The 14,787-nt window shown below is 39.0% G+C and overlaps 2 protein-coding genes across 2 annotated transcripts; both read right to left on the bottom strand.

Moving 5' to 3' along the window:
* Positions 1–611: 611 nt before the first annotated feature.
* On the bottom strand, positions 612–5,215 carry LOC147870337 (glutamate receptor 3.3-like). The gene is made up of 6 exons (XM_087338972.1): positions 4,430–5,215; positions 2,760–4,111; positions 2,155–2,435; positions 1,960–1,991; positions 1,477–1,880; positions 612–1,364 (listed from the first exon to the last, which is right to left on the bottom strand). The coding sequence occupies exons 1-6, from the start codon at positions 4,905–4,907 to the stop codon at positions 897–899; spliced, it is 3,015 nt and encodes a 1,004-aa protein (XP_087195098.1). The 5' UTR covers positions 4,908–5,215; the 3' UTR covers positions 612–896.
* Positions 5,216–7,684: 2,469 nt separating this feature from the next.
* LOC147870338 (glutamate receptor 3.3-like) lies at positions 7,685–12,248 on the bottom strand. The gene is made up of 6 exons (XM_087338996.1): positions 11,798–12,248; positions 10,106–11,457; positions 9,498–9,778; positions 9,295–9,326; positions 8,812–9,215; positions 7,685–8,702 (listed from the first exon to the last, which is right to left on the bottom strand). Exons 1-6 carry the CDS (start codon positions 12,150–12,152, stop codon positions 8,142–8,144), a joined length of 2,985 nt encoding a protein of 994 aa, XP_087195122.1. The 5' UTR covers positions 12,153–12,248; the 3' UTR covers positions 7,685–8,141.
* Positions 12,249–14,787: the final 2,539 nt, after the last annotated feature.

The following is a 14,787-nucleotide window of genomic DNA, read 5'->3' on the forward strand; positions in this document are numbered from 1 at the left end:
TCTAATGCCTCTATCATCTCCACAATTTTTCATCTGTATTGTAAAAGATAAGCCCTAAGAAAAAGAAATATTTATTCCACTGGAATGTAGGTATATATGTACTGAAGTTTGAGAGATTTGTATGGCCAAGCAATGTATCCCATTGCTAATTTGTATGGTTTTGAATTTCAGAATTTTTGACAGATATGTATAAAAAATTAATTATTGATGTGAAAAGCTATTCCAAAGTTTTCCTATTAGATTCCAAGTATTACATATGAATGCTAAACAATTGTTTGACATTAATTATTGTGTAGATCAGTCATTGTTGGTGGCTGCACTCCTATGTATTCACTCTCAAGGGCAGAGGAGTATCATACCCAACGTCCAGGGATATTAGATGCATGATTTATCGATTTTTGCCTATTTGTGGTGAAAGCTTGATTAATAGATATTCATCTTTTGGCTCTGTGGAGAGGGTAGTTGTAAGAGAAGCTTGAGATGCAAGAAAGAATTAATGTTTGTGAACCCTCATGACCATTTGAGATCGAGGATTGCAAAAAACCCTGCAATGATGGTGGTTACACAATTACACAGATTATACACAATTTCGGCTTGTTTGTTCCAGTAAGTAAAGCTTAATTTTGAAAAAATCTATATCATAAGATAAAGTCGATATGTTCCAAGACCACCATATCAAGAGAGATGTTAACGTCCATAGAAATAATCTTTTTGGATTCCCATATAGATGAACAGTACGGGAATCTGGATTATTTTCAAAATGAACCCAATTAATGGATGATCCTATAATATTGGAAATTAATAGAATTGGTATATTATCAACATTGATGTAGGAGGGTTTATGGTAAGACAATACAGAAGGATGCAAAAAACTGTTGACAGAATGTTTCTCACGGTTAGTCCTGAATAAGGCCACAAGTACACACACATCTGTGCTCTGATGATGAGCTCTGATCCGGTGGATAAGCCCAATTCTTCTTCTTCTTTCCACTACTGTTTGACACTCTTTTCTTGTCCCTCCCTACTGCAGACTCATCCACATATGAAGCAAAAGACTTGATAAACCTTTTACCCCTAGATCCAGGATTTGTCGACTCAGGAGCATCACTTGGCAGTCGAGAGAATTGTAATAGTAGGCGACTTAAATAGATCACAAGGCTTAAGGCTGATGCCGTGCCAGTGACGAGAAAGAGACCCCAAAAACTGCTTAAATTTAATTGAGTTGTCTCCATATTGTTACTATTGGCTGCACAATTGCCACTAGTTAGCCAGAGATCCTGAATCCTTTTAAGGCCTCCATTCTCGGAGAGTTGTATAATGGCTGTGGACATATCGACTGCGAGCTGAGAATCCTTTTGGAAGGCCTATCAGCAAATGATGCAAGACTTGTGATTCAGTAAAGCCACATAACATTATCTGAGAATTTGGCAGATCCCTACATAACAAGCATAATATGTGATGTATTAAATTACTTACAAAGCCCCATCCTCCTTCAGTGAAAGGTTCACCAGCTTTCGTGAAGCCACACTTGGTCTCCAAAAAGATTTCCACATACGGAAGCTCCTCAACAATAGCAGCAACTCCTCCCTTACTGGCACCCAATGTAAGAGAGCGAGCATAATCATCCATGGAGACCAAAGGTTTAAGCCTATCTTCTGCTATGTTCATACTAATGAGCTGGTTTCTCACAAAGGATCCATTTTGGTAGCCAATAGGATCATTATTGGTTTGTAAGTTACTAATCCCTCGATTATCAGGACTAAGCTGCTGGACTGTCAAGATTGAGGTTAGGTTAGCAGTGTAACTTGATGTGATGATGAGGACTACAAACAACCAAACAAGAACGACGAATCTCCCAAATGTGCTCCTTGTTCTCTCTCCTGAAAAGGTGTGTCTTATCATGAGTTAATTATATACCATGTAGAAACATTATTCCGCATGATAAATCGAGCCACTCACTTTGAGAGAAAAAGAGTGTCGAGAAAGTGAACCTGCACAGAAAGAAACACCAACAAAGGCATCAGAAGAAGACCACATATGTATACCCTTCATCTAACACTGTCAGAGGATGGAAGGAACATGGATTACCATAATGATTTCCCTTTTCCTGTTACAAATATGTACATCTAGCCTAAGCGAATGAACACACCTTACCATAAAAGTGTCACTACTTGTTTGCTTGGGTGACCGCGAAAGTCCCTGTTCTTCTTGTGCTCCAGCAACCAGATTACGAGGCCTGTAAAGATGAAGAAAGCTAAAGTCGTGAGCCACATTGTTGGTGTGAAGGGTCCCAAGAATGCCCACGGATTGCTTGATTGTGAATCCAGTGCTGGTACCACCACCACTAGTCCAGATTCTTTGATAGACTGAGTGAAATCCACTATCTCCATTCTTTTTGTTGTAATAGTGACATCCCCCACCACTCCATCGAACGCCTGCACATGCATAATAACATTTGTGGTTATCAGCACAATTGACAGTTTCTCATCATGAGCCAGCTTTCCTTGGGAGGACCCAGGTTTTTTTTCTTGCAGGTTTTTATTTTCCTCTATTATATATATGTAGTCAAATTGTAAATAACAAACAAGAAATAGTATACTAAAACTTTTGTGAATTGAGAAATGTTTAGGGTCAAAACTATAAGATCTACAGGGGATATTCGAACTAAACAGAAGATTAAACATGTAGTGAAACAAATTCTATCTTATCCAAATATTATTATTTCTGAAAACATATAAAATATGACTGTGTGTCCATACCTTCTGAGCCAAGAGAAGAATCATGTCATCGTACACAGGTTCTGTGTTGTTTCCAAATAATTCAAAGTTGTAGGAGATAGTGTACGGCAAATAGTTCAGAGCCTCTAGGAAGACATCGATGCAGTAACCACTGAATGTTGTGACATTCGTTGTATTTGATTTAGAATAGCTTAGAAACTGCTCAAAGCCTCTCTTCAAGGGTACCGCTATCCTCAAAGGCCTGCCATTTTTCGGAAAAACCCATCCTCGAGGTACCTCATACGAGTCTCCAGGCCACATTATTTTCCAAGGGGAACCTGGAGAGTTTGCATTTCCCACCGTAGCATCCGTGACATTGTCAGATGCGGAGAGTGATAATTTACTTGTGTTTGTCCAGTAGCCAATTGGCTTCAACTCACCATCAATAATGTTAACAATCTGAAATTCGCTGCGGATGAGATCATGTTCTGAATCCAGCTGTATATAGCCTGATGTTCCTGCAAATTGAGTCTGCAGAATAGAGTTTCTGAGTAAAGGTCCCCCCTCAAAAACTTTCAATTCAACCAGGTCAGGAGAACTGCCTGCAGCATCCGTGGGAAAGGTAGAGTTTTTGAAAGTGATGTTGAAGCCATTCTTCGTGTAGTTATCGATTGCATATGCTAGCATTTGTGTTGCATCATATGCATACAGACCATAAATAGGTATTTCATTTGCAATCTCTTCCGACGAAATTTGATTTTTCCATTCAGAATCAAAAGTTCTTAATACAGAAGAGTTTGCATAATAACCACGAATCCCAACTACACCTTGAAGTGTGATCAAATCTCTAGCTTCTACTGTGGCCTTGTTAAGTGTGCCGACCATCAAGTCAGAAGCAATCCATACATAACCACTAGTCATCATACCCTGGTATTTAGCCTCGGTAAAGAAAAGCAATGAAAGATTTTGTGGCATGTGAACTACAAAAATTCTTGTCTGCATTGCAGAAAGATTATTTAGGACAGTATCAATACTGGTCCTATTACTATCTGGACTCACGGCCACTTTCTGTACAACTTGAATTCCAAGAGGGTCCAGGGCGCCACTGATCGCAGCAGCTCCACTGCTTCCAGAATTGTCATCTATGTAGATGATAACCACACTTCTCCATTTATACATGGCTATTAAAGATGCAATAGCTTGCATTTGCATGGCATCGCTATGTGCAATCCGGAAGAAATAGGGATACCGTTGCCCGGAGAATTCTGGATCAGTCACTGCAAATGAGAGCATCGGAACTTGGGTAGCAGTTGCCATGTGAGCAACAAAGCGAGAGACAGCAGTTGACTGAGGCCCTATGACTGCAATGACCTCCTGCTTGAAGAGCTCTAATGCTGGACGAATAGAAACAAAAGCAGAGCAGAGAAAGAAAAGGCCATGAGTACAAGCCTGCTCACGTATATAAGAAAACAATTGAAGCTGTTGTCTAATATTGAAAGAATACTCCAACAGGCAGGTTCAAGAACAGAATGTTTGCCATACTTACAAACTCAAACAGAAATTCCATATGTAAATCATGTAACCCTTTTCCAACAGCATCCCCAAAACAGAATGTATACTAGCTAGTGGCGTCCCCAAATGCATCAGTTTGGCATGTGCTGTGACTGAAACAATATACCAATCGAAAAATTGTAAAGAGATGGATAGCTTACCAGCAGCTACCCCCGGGAAAGCACTACAATTGGTATCCAGCATGTGTAATACAAGCTCCGAGTTGTTAAGTATATTCTTGTCTTTGTTAATGCTATCCACAGCCATCTGGATAGCCTTTCTAGCAACTCTTCCATTAAACGTGTCATAGGAAACCAAAGCCCCAATGTGGATTACTGAAGAAGCATTTTCTGCTCCTGCAGCCAAGTATTTGATATCTGGAGAAAGGAGACAATATATTGATATTGTGGTGATGAACAGACTCAGAGTTACATAAGGTCTGGTGTAAAGAGACAGTTTCCTGGCCTTGCGTGTCTCACATTGGATCTTCAGTTGCGGAGGAAAGATTGTAGCCATAACCGAAATGTGAGTGAGGATGATGAAATCAAACCCTTTGTTTGCATAGCATGAACCAGGTGAAGCATGGATGAAATTCTTGAGGTACCAAAGGATCTTGTTGAAGATTTGGGATGTATACATCTATGGCCAGATCATTCTTGCTGAAGAAGATTGCTGCGGTGTGTAAAGGAGGGAGGTGAATGGGGAGAAAGAATCCTCTGTTTTGTTCTTCTTTCTGGGTGTTGTGTCAGTCAGCAAGGCATGACATGCATGTGAAAAAATGTTTTATAATCAAAGGATGTATTCCTTCTAAAAGCCATCTTTTGTCATTGTTGACATTCTGAGTGGATTGATTATTCTGGGAAAAGTCCAAACAAAGGCTGCATGTGCCAACTCTTCTTCAGCCACATGAAGCTTCTTTACTGACCCCTACATGCTCTCAACCTTCCCCATTTTAGCACCTCAAACCTTTTTGTTTGACTTGCCTCTTTTGTCCTCAAAGAGGCAACCCAAAACAAAATGCTTGAGGTCAATATTGGCCTCTCCGTGGACTCTAAAAATATCTATATTTATCTATTTCTCTAAGCTTAGAACGCCCTAACAGTATCCAAAACATTGGAAGAGGAAATATGATGCTCTCTCCCCTGTGTTGTGGGGTTTGGAGTCGATAATGTGCTCGTGCCATTGCTTGAACTTTGGATTTTATGCTTTCCTGGATTTGGAAAAGAAACTGCACATTCTAATTTGTAGGTTTAGGTTTTGTTTGTGATCTTGATTTGGTGTGTTCACGAATGTCACGGCACCAACTTACTAAACATAAACGGTCACCCATGACTTTAAGGGTTATGGCACGAGCCTCTTTGAAATATTCATGCCTTTCGATTAACTTGCTTCTTGACATAACCATAAGACCTCTAAAAGACGATTTGATAATACTCATGAGTTCTAATGCATGCTTTAAGTTTGTGAGTATCAAATTGAAAATGATAGTTTAGTCTTACTTAATACTCATGAGTTACGATGCATGATTTAAGTTTGTGAGTGTCAAATTCAAAATGACCATTTAGTCTCGCTTTCCAAATGCTCATCACTTGTGTTCATTGAAAATTTGACATTATATTCCAGAACTCTATGAGGGAACATTGTATTTTCCATTGCCAAGCACATGTTGTCATGAAGTAGAAAGATTCTATATACGGTGGTGATGCCAGATGGTAAGAAGCAACACATAAGATGTTGCGTATAGAGAGCTTTTCTTGGCTTTGCTGTTGCTCCTCGTGTGTGGATCAAATACAGTAGCCATGTCATTAATGTGATTGAAAGTCATGAATCTCACTGTTTATAGAGCATGAAGAAGAAGAAACCATTTTGGGCATCTAAATTATAACCAAAAGACTCTCATTGATGATTCTGGGTATGTCAGTATGTCATCACAACAATACTCCATTCATATCAGAGCCAAGCTCATAGATGAAGCTACAATGGTGCTCCATTTGTAGGGGTCATCAACAATTGGTAGTGATGTACGTGATAACAGCAAGTGACCCCATAAAAGCAAGCTTGTACCCTACTTAACAAACAGTTGGCGATGCTTATGAGCACATAGAAAGGCTCAAATAGATTGCTTGAGCATACAAGCTACTCTCGTTTGGGACGAGAGTCACCCACCGCCTTTGGTCTCACCCTAGAAAACCATGTCGGAGTTTGGTTCTTGCACACTTCGTGATGAAGTCGGGGATGACTTCCCTCATGTAAAGAAAAAGATTTTCACCCAACTTCGTGAGTAAAGGAACAAAGTGGAAACCCAAACAATCACTCTTCTCCCTAAAACAAGAAGGAATTGAGATGGTCTGAGATTACATGCACCGAGCCAAAAAGCCTAGACAATAGGTGAAAAGATCCATGTTTTGTATGACCCCACCTTACAAAACTTCCCATCACTAGCATAATCATAAGATGTACTGTGATCACATTTTCTCCTAGAAGTTTCACATATTTACCAGGCAACATGTTGAGCAAATATCGTGTGCCAGAGAAAGTGATGACAAACCATTTCTTCTACTGATTTCATATGTCAGGGTAAGTTTGGTAATACGGCATTCTCTAATGTATCTATCATCTATGCCATAATTTAAAATCCATCGCCTATATTGGAAAGGATCAGCTCTTACAAAACGCTATGGCCTCCACTCCAATGTAGGTATATAAGTACTGAAATTTGAGAAATTCATTCATCTAACTATTGAAGTAATGAATCATATTGCTGGTCTTTATGGTCTTGACTAAACAGATTTGTAACAAATTAATTATTCATCCAAAAAGGGTATTCCAAGCATTATAATTACATTAATATTATTACGTGGAATGTTTGACACTTTTGTGACATTACTTATTCTGTAGATCAGTCATTGTCGGTGGCTGCAGTCGATGTATTCGTTATCAAGGGCAGGGGAAATACCATACCCAACGTTCAGAGGGATTAGATGGATGATTTATTGATTTTTTCTATTAAATGTGGTGGCAGCTTGATATTCATCTTTTGGTTCTGAGGGGAGCGGGCATGTTCAAACTCTGGGAAAGAGCAGAGCAGTTGTAGGTTAAGCTTGAGATGAAAGAAATAATATTTCTATACCCTCTTGGCCTTTTGCAACTAACGATTGAAAATCCTTCTGAGGGGAGCGGGCATGTTCAAACTCTGGGAAAGAGCAGGGCAGTTGTAGGTTAAGCTTGAGATGAAAGAAATAATATTTCTATACCCTCTTGGCCTTTTGCAACTAACGATTGAAAATCCTGCACTTATGGTGGCAACTCAATTACACAGGTTATACATAATTTCGGCTGGTTTGTTCCAATGAAGTAAACGTTAATTATGGAAAAAACTATATCATAAGACAAAATAGATATGTTCCAAGACCATATCAAGTAATATGTTAACTTCCATAGAAATTAAAGAATCTTTTGGTTTTCCTGATAGATATGCTGCATGGGAATCTGGATTATTTTGAAAATGACACAAATAGATGGATGATCCTACGGAAATGAGTCAGGATTTATCCACATTGAGTGTTGATATAGAAGAGTTTATGGCGAAACCATACAGAAGGATGAAAAAAAACTGTCGACAGAATATTTCTCATGGTTAATCATTAATGTCCATTTGGTGCCCATTTGAAACATTTGTACACTGTATCAGCATTGGTAATGAGGGGCCAGTAGAGAGCATATTTGATGTTCTTCGTGTTAGTACGAGCATATCAATGTCACAAAAAAATTTATGATGGAAGATCTACTTTTGATGTCTACAGAATAGCTGTCGAAGAAAGTATTCACATATCTAAGTGTCCACTGTATTCATATATAATAACTGTAGATGTTTCATGAAGGACGTTGTAATGGGCCTGTACTATCCATGTGATGCTGTTGACTTTGGTCTGAAATGGGAATTTGAGATGATGATGGGGATCCCAGAGAAAATGGCAAACTCTGCTGTAATTGAGATCTTTGATCTGAGGATGTGCTCGCATCTTGTGGATAAGCGACATTCTTCTTCTTCTTCTTTTCGCTACTGCTTGACCCCTTTTTCTTCTCTCTCCCTATCGATGACTCGTTCACATATGAAGCAAAAGATTTAATAAACCTTTTACTCCTGGATGCAGAGTTCCTAGAGTCAGTAGCATCACTTTGCTCTCGAGAGAATTTCCATAGTAGGCGACTTAGATAGATCACAAGGCTTAAGGCTGATGCCGTGCCAGTGACGAGAAAGAGACCCCAAAAACTACTTAAGTTTAGTTGACTTATCTCCATGTTGTCACTGCTGGCTGCACAATTTCCACTTGTTAGCCACAGATCCTGAATCCTTTTAAGGTCTCCATTCTCGGAGAGTTTTATGATAGCTGTTGACATATCGACTGCAAGCTGAGAATCCTTTTGGAAGGCCTATCAGCAAAGTGATGCATGCAAGTCACAAAACGTCAGAGCATGAATGTCAAGGATCCACATATAAAATCAAATCAGATGTGGTGCATAAAATATAAAAAATACTTACAAAGCCCCATCCTCCTTTAGTGAAAGGTTCACCAGCCTTAGTGAAGCCACACTTGGTCTCCAAAAAGATTTCCACATAAGGAAGCTCCTCAACGATAGCAGCAACCCCTCCATTACTGGGGCCCAATTCAAGAGCGTGAGCATAATCATCCATGGAGACCAAAGGTCTAAGCCTTTCTTCTCCTATGTTCATGCTAATGAGCTGGTTTTTCACAAAGGATCCATTTTGATAGCCAACAGGATCAGTATTGGCTTGCAGGCTACTAATCCCTCGATTAACAGGATTAAGCTGCTGCACTGTCAAGATTGAGGTTAGATTAGCAGTGTAACTTGATGTGATGATGAGGACTACAAACAACCAAACTAGAACGACAAGTCTCCCAAATGTGCTCTTTGTTCTCTCCCCTGAAAAGTGTGCCTTGTCATGAGTTAATTATATACCATGTAGAAACATTATTCCGCATGATAAAATCGAGCCACTTACTTTGAGAAAAAAAGAGCGTTGAGAAAGTGAACCTGCACAGAAAGAAACATAGCAAAGGGGATCACAGACCAGGTATACTCTTCTCCAACATACATCCAAAACAGGGGATGAGAATGTATATTATCAATACTCTCGTTTCTTTTTCCTGTTATGAATGCATTTAAACCTAACCTAACCTAACCAATTGAAGACATCTTTCTTACCATAAAAGGGTTACGACTTGTTTGCTAGGGTGACCACGAAAGTCCCTGTTCTTCTTGTGCTCCAGCAACCAGATTACGAGGCCTGTAAAGATGAAGAAAGCTAGAGTCGTGATCCACATAGTCGGTGTGAAAGGTCCCAAGAATGCCCACGGATTGCTTGATTGTGAATCCTGTATCGGTACGACCACCACTAGTCCAGATTCTTTGATGGGCTGAGTGAAATCCACTATCTCCATTCTTTTTGTTGTAATAGTGACATCCCCCACCACTCCATCAAATACCTGCACAGGCATAATAACATTTGTGGTTATGAACACAATTGACAGTTTCTCATCATGAGTCAGATTTCCTTGAAAAGACCCAGGTGTTCTTGCAGGTTTTTGTTTTCCTCTGTTACATATATGTTGTCACTTTTAGATTACGACCAAGAAATGATATACTAAAATTTGTGAATTGAGAAACGTTAGTGTCAAAATTATATGACCTGCATGGACTTTGAACTGAAAATAAAATTAACCACGCAGTAAAAAAAAATCCATCCTATCCAAATAAATAATTTCTACCAACATATTACTGAAAGGGCATAAACTATGAATGTTTGTCCATACCTTCTTAGCTAAGAGATCAATCATGTCATTATACACAGGTTCTGTGTTATTCCCAAATAATTCAAAGTTGTAGTTAATACTATATGGCATATATTTTAGAGCCTCTAGGAAGACATCGATACAGTAACCACGGAATGTTGTGACATTCGTTGTATTTGATTTAGAATAGCTTAGAAACTGCTCAAAGCCTCTCTTCAACGGAACTGCTATCTTCAAAGGCTTGCCATTTTTTGGAAAGACCCATCCTCGTGGTACCTCATACGAGTCTCCAGGCCACATTATTTTCCAAGGAGGCTCTGAAGAAACTGCACTTCCCCCGCCAGCATTAGTGCCATTGTCTGGTGCAAAGAGTGATAATTTAGTTGTGTTTGTCCAGTAGCCAATTGGCTTCGATTCCCCGTCAACAATGTTAATAATCTGAAATTCACTGTGGATAAGGTCATGATTCGAATCCAGTTGTATATAACCTGATGTTCCTGCAAATTGAGTCTGCAGAATAGAGTTCCTGAGTAATGGTCCTCCCTCAAAAACTTTCAATTCAACTAGGTCAAGGGAACTCCCAGGCGCATCCGAGGGGAAGGTAGAGTTTTTGAAAGTGATGTTGAAACCATCCTTCGTGTAGTTATCAATTGCATATGCTAGCATTTGTGTTGCATCATATGCATACAGACCATAAATAGGTATTTCCCCTGCAATCTCTCCAGGTGACGCTTCATTTTTCCATTCAGATGTGAAAGCTTTTAACACAGAAGAGTTTGCATAATAACCACGAACTCCAACGACACCTTGCAGTGCATTTAAATCTCTGGATTCTAGCGTGGCAAAGTCCAGTGTGCCGATCATCAAGTCAGAAGCAATCCATACGTAAGTACTAGTCATCATTCCCTGGTATTTAGCCTCGGAAAAGAAAAGCAATGAAAGATTTTGTGGCATGTGTACTACAAAGACTCTTGTCTGCATTTCAGAAAGATCAGTTAGGACAGTATCAATGGTGGTCCTATTACTATCTGGCCTCACAGCCACTTTCTGTACCACTTGAATATCAAGAGGTTCAAGGGCGGCACTGATAGCAGCAGCTCCGCTGCTTCCAGAATCGTCATCTATGTAGACGGTAACCACACTTCTCCATTTATACATGCGTACCAATGATGCAATGGCTTGCATTTGCATGGCATCACTATGTGCAATCCGGAAGAAGTAGGGATACTGGTGCTCGGAGAAGGCTGGATCAGTCACGGAAAATGAGAGTAGAGGAACTTGGGTAGCAGTCGCCATGTGAGCAACAAAACGAGAGACAGCAGTAGACTGAGGCCCTATTACTGCTATGACCTCCTGCTTGAAGAGCTCCAATGCTAGAAGAATAGAAACAAAATCAGTGTAGAGAAAGAAAATGCCATGAACACAACCATTTTTTCACGTATATAGGAAAACAATTGCTGCTTTTTGTCGAATATTAATAGAATTTCAACTTCTATCACACATATAGAAAAAAAAAAAACTCTAACAGGAAGATTCATGAACAAAAAGCCCCACTCAGAAATCCAATTAGAAACTCTATAGCTAAATCATGTAACCCTTCTAGCATGTAGAAAAGAACGTATAATAGCTAATATCATCTCTAAAACGTCAGTTCGTCCAATGAGACCGAAACCATATTGTAATCGAAATATTGTAAAGAGATGGATAACTTACCAGCAGCTACCCCCAGGAAAGCACTACAATTGGTATCCAGCATGTGTAATACAAGTTCGGAGTTGTTAAGTATATTCTTGTCTCTGTTAATGTTATCCACAGCCATCTGGATAGCCTTTCTAGCCGCTCTTCCATTAAACGTGTCATAGGAAACCAGAGCCCCAATGTGGATTAATGAAGAAACATTTTCTGCTCCTGCAGTCAAGTATTTGAAATCTGGACAGATAAGACAACATATTGATATGGTGGTGATGAACATACTCAGAGTCACATAAGGTCTGGTGTCAAGAGACAGTTTCCTGGCCTTGTGTATCTTGCATATGGTCCTCAGGCGCGGATGAAAGATTGCAGCCATATCTGAAATGTGAGTGAGGATGATGAAATCAAACCCTTTGTTTGCATAGCATTAAACAGGTGAAGCATGGACGAAATTCTTGAGGTACCAAAGAATGTTGTTGAAGATTTGGGGTATATATATGACCCGATTCCTGTTAAAGATTCTGGCTATATGAATAGAAGACACATTGCAGAAGATTCCGGTGTGTAGTTTGCAATGGCTTTTGCTTTTGGGAAAAAGCATCATCTGTGGGTTATTTTTTGGTCGTCATGCATGTGAACTACCCCTAAGATTTTATAATTAAGGATGCATTCATTTTAAAAGCATGTTTTTCCTTTGACTTAGGAGGTTCTTAATATGGGTGCCTTATTAGGAGGAAAGTCCAAAAACCACATGTGCCGCCAACTCTTCAACCCACGAGGCTTCTCATAATAGTTCTTTAATGACCTCTACGTGGTTGGGTCCGAGGGTATGTCAAACTTTCTCAATTTAGCATTTGAGCCTTTGTTTGATATACCTATTTTTGTCCTTATTTCTCTAACTTGAATGTCAAATAATTTGCAGAGCAGTAAAAGAAAACCTGATGCCCTCTGTGTTGTGAATTTGTAGGCTTTGTATGCGATCTAGTTCTGGTCTGTTTAGAACCTCACGTCATGAAGTTACTAAATAGAAATGGTCTTCCGTGAATGTAAAGATTAGGATACCTGAAACAAAACTATAGGAAGGAAATAGAACTGGTCTGTCAACTTTTGAGAAATTTTCACCTTAAATTTTTGCACCTGTTGCTACTTGTAACTAACTAGTTTGGCGCAAGTTTTTCAGAGACCAGGCTCGTAGAAATAGCCCAACCTTGAAACATATCAAAAGATGATAAATATTTTTGAGCGTTTTATTCTAAGGTTCATAGGAGTTGAGCCATAGACAAGTAGGATATAATATTGTTGGCTGATGATTCTCCAACAATTGTTTCTAATATATAGAAAGGGTTTATGTGAATGTCATGTTATCCTTGCCTTAGCTTCATATACATTCAGTAAATCCACGTCCAATTCCAAATACTGCTTTGGAAACTGTACGTCACGTGCATTGGAAATGACAAACATGTGATTTTTGCGTTAATCTGTAAGGAAACTATAATTACCTTCTGGATACTCAATGACAGTACCCTCTTTAGCAGTGAAATGTTAAATATTGAAGGTAATTCTTCCGTTTCATGTTTAAAATATTACAGTTGGGTGTTTTTCATCTTTGTTTCTTTGATGGCATGGGATTGGCCCTGCATATACATTTATGCTTTGATGGCATGGGATTCGCTTGCTTCTTGACAGAGGAATTGGTAATGCTCATGAGTAATGATGCATGATTTGAGTTTGCGAGTGTCAAATTGAAAACGATAGTTTAGTCTTGCCTGCCACTGCTCATTTATTACATATGTTCATTGAAAATTCAGCTTTACATGCTATGTTCGGCTTTTTAAGTGTTCTGTACATTCCATTAGATGCCTATTTAAAATGCAACGTACTGAGAAATTAATCGTTGTAGGAATGATGTTTTAGCAATCTATTGCTGTAGGCAGCAAAAATGCGATTGAAGCAAAATAATTTTTTATATATTGGTGTGTAGATATGATTGGTTTCCTACTTTGAGTAGATATGGTAATAATTGTCTATGATAGAATTGTGTTGTAGCTATGAGTACATTGTTATGCTGTCTCATCCGAATGACTGATGATGGGGTACCATAATGTATCTATGAGAGCCACATTACTATGCTTCTAAGTCAAATAATTGATGAGGGTATCCCTAAACTCAGGAGACAACCCCAATTATTGCTTTCAGAACGATAAACTATACCATAGAGCCACATTACTATGCTTCTAACTCAAATAATTGATGAGGGTATACCTAAACATAGGAGACAGGCCCAATTATTGCTTTCAGAATGATGAACTATACCATGTACAATGGCTGGAAGCTTGCATAATGACCTCTACCGAATGAGAGAAGGGTCTAGTTTTAGCTCTGGCATTTTCACTCACAAATGTTGCTGTTGTTTACTTCTTTAAGTTTCATGCTTTTCTATATTTGTGGGCACAGATTTAGGCTCCAGAAATGAACCACAATGTTGATGTTAATTTCATAAGCACTCCATGCATGGTTAGAATGCGAACATCCTTGAATTGTGATGATCATCACTATAGTGCCTACACTCATTTACAAAATCAACTAAACTCTATATTCTTGTTGCATACATTGATAACTCGTTCAACATATATTTCAATTTCCCTCATCATTCAGCTCCCATCACATGAACCCAACCGCAGTTTTTTTATCCCATCCAAATTAGTTCTTTTCACATGAAAAGATTTATTGCAATAAAGAACATGTTATCTGCTATTTCCTCAATGATATAATCTATAAACATGTCATGCCATATCATCTCCATACAATACAAAGATGCAGGGGATGCTCCATTGGTAGGGATATTTCGAGGCATCAACAAAGATATATCTATGCTCAAACCATTGAACAATGTGGCATTACTTGAACTTGTCGAACACCAACTGATATATAAACCGGTTGCAAAGTCTAGTGACTGTGGAATTATTTTCAGAAGGCGGCCATCATCTGAACAGCTAACCCTTAAAAATGCT

Source organism: Azolla caroliniana, unplaced genomic scaffold (genome assembly GCF_043228905.1).
Source record: "Azolla caroliniana isolate FFs.n. ecotype wild unplaced genomic scaffold, voAzoCaro1.0.p SCAF_1, whole genome shotgun sequence".
NCBI classification, from domain to species: Eukaryota; Viridiplantae; Streptophyta; class Polypodiopsida; order Salviniales; family Salviniaceae; genus Azolla; species Azolla caroliniana.

Excerpts from the sequence above, each read along its gene's own strand:
- LOC147870337 (XM_087338972.1), bottom strand. The coding sequence starts at position 4,907 with ATGTATACATCCCAAATCTTCAACAAGATCCTTTGGTACCTCAAGAAT. Across the intron at positions 4,112-4,429 it reads TTTCCCGGGGGTAGCTGCTG|CATTAGAGCTCTTCAAGCAG; the intron begins GTAAGCTATCCA and ends CTATTCGTCCAG. Across the intron at positions 1,881-1,959 it reads GACACTCTTTTTCTCTCAAA|GAGAGAGAACAAGGAGCACA; the intron begins GTGAGTGGCTCG and ends ACACCTTTTCAG.
- LOC147870338 (XM_087338996.1), bottom strand. The coding sequence starts at position 12,152 with ATGGCTGCAATCTTTCATCCGCGCCTGAGGACCATATGCAAGATACAC. Across the intron at positions 11,458-11,797 it reads TTTCCTGGGGGTAGCTGCTG|CATTGGAGCTCTTCAAGCAG; the intron begins GTAAGTTATCCA and ends CTATTCTTCTAG. Across the intron at positions 9,327-9,497 it reads CAAGTCGTAACCCTTTTATG|GTTCACTTTCTCAACGCTCT; the intron begins GTAAGAAAGATG and ends CTTTCTGTGCAG.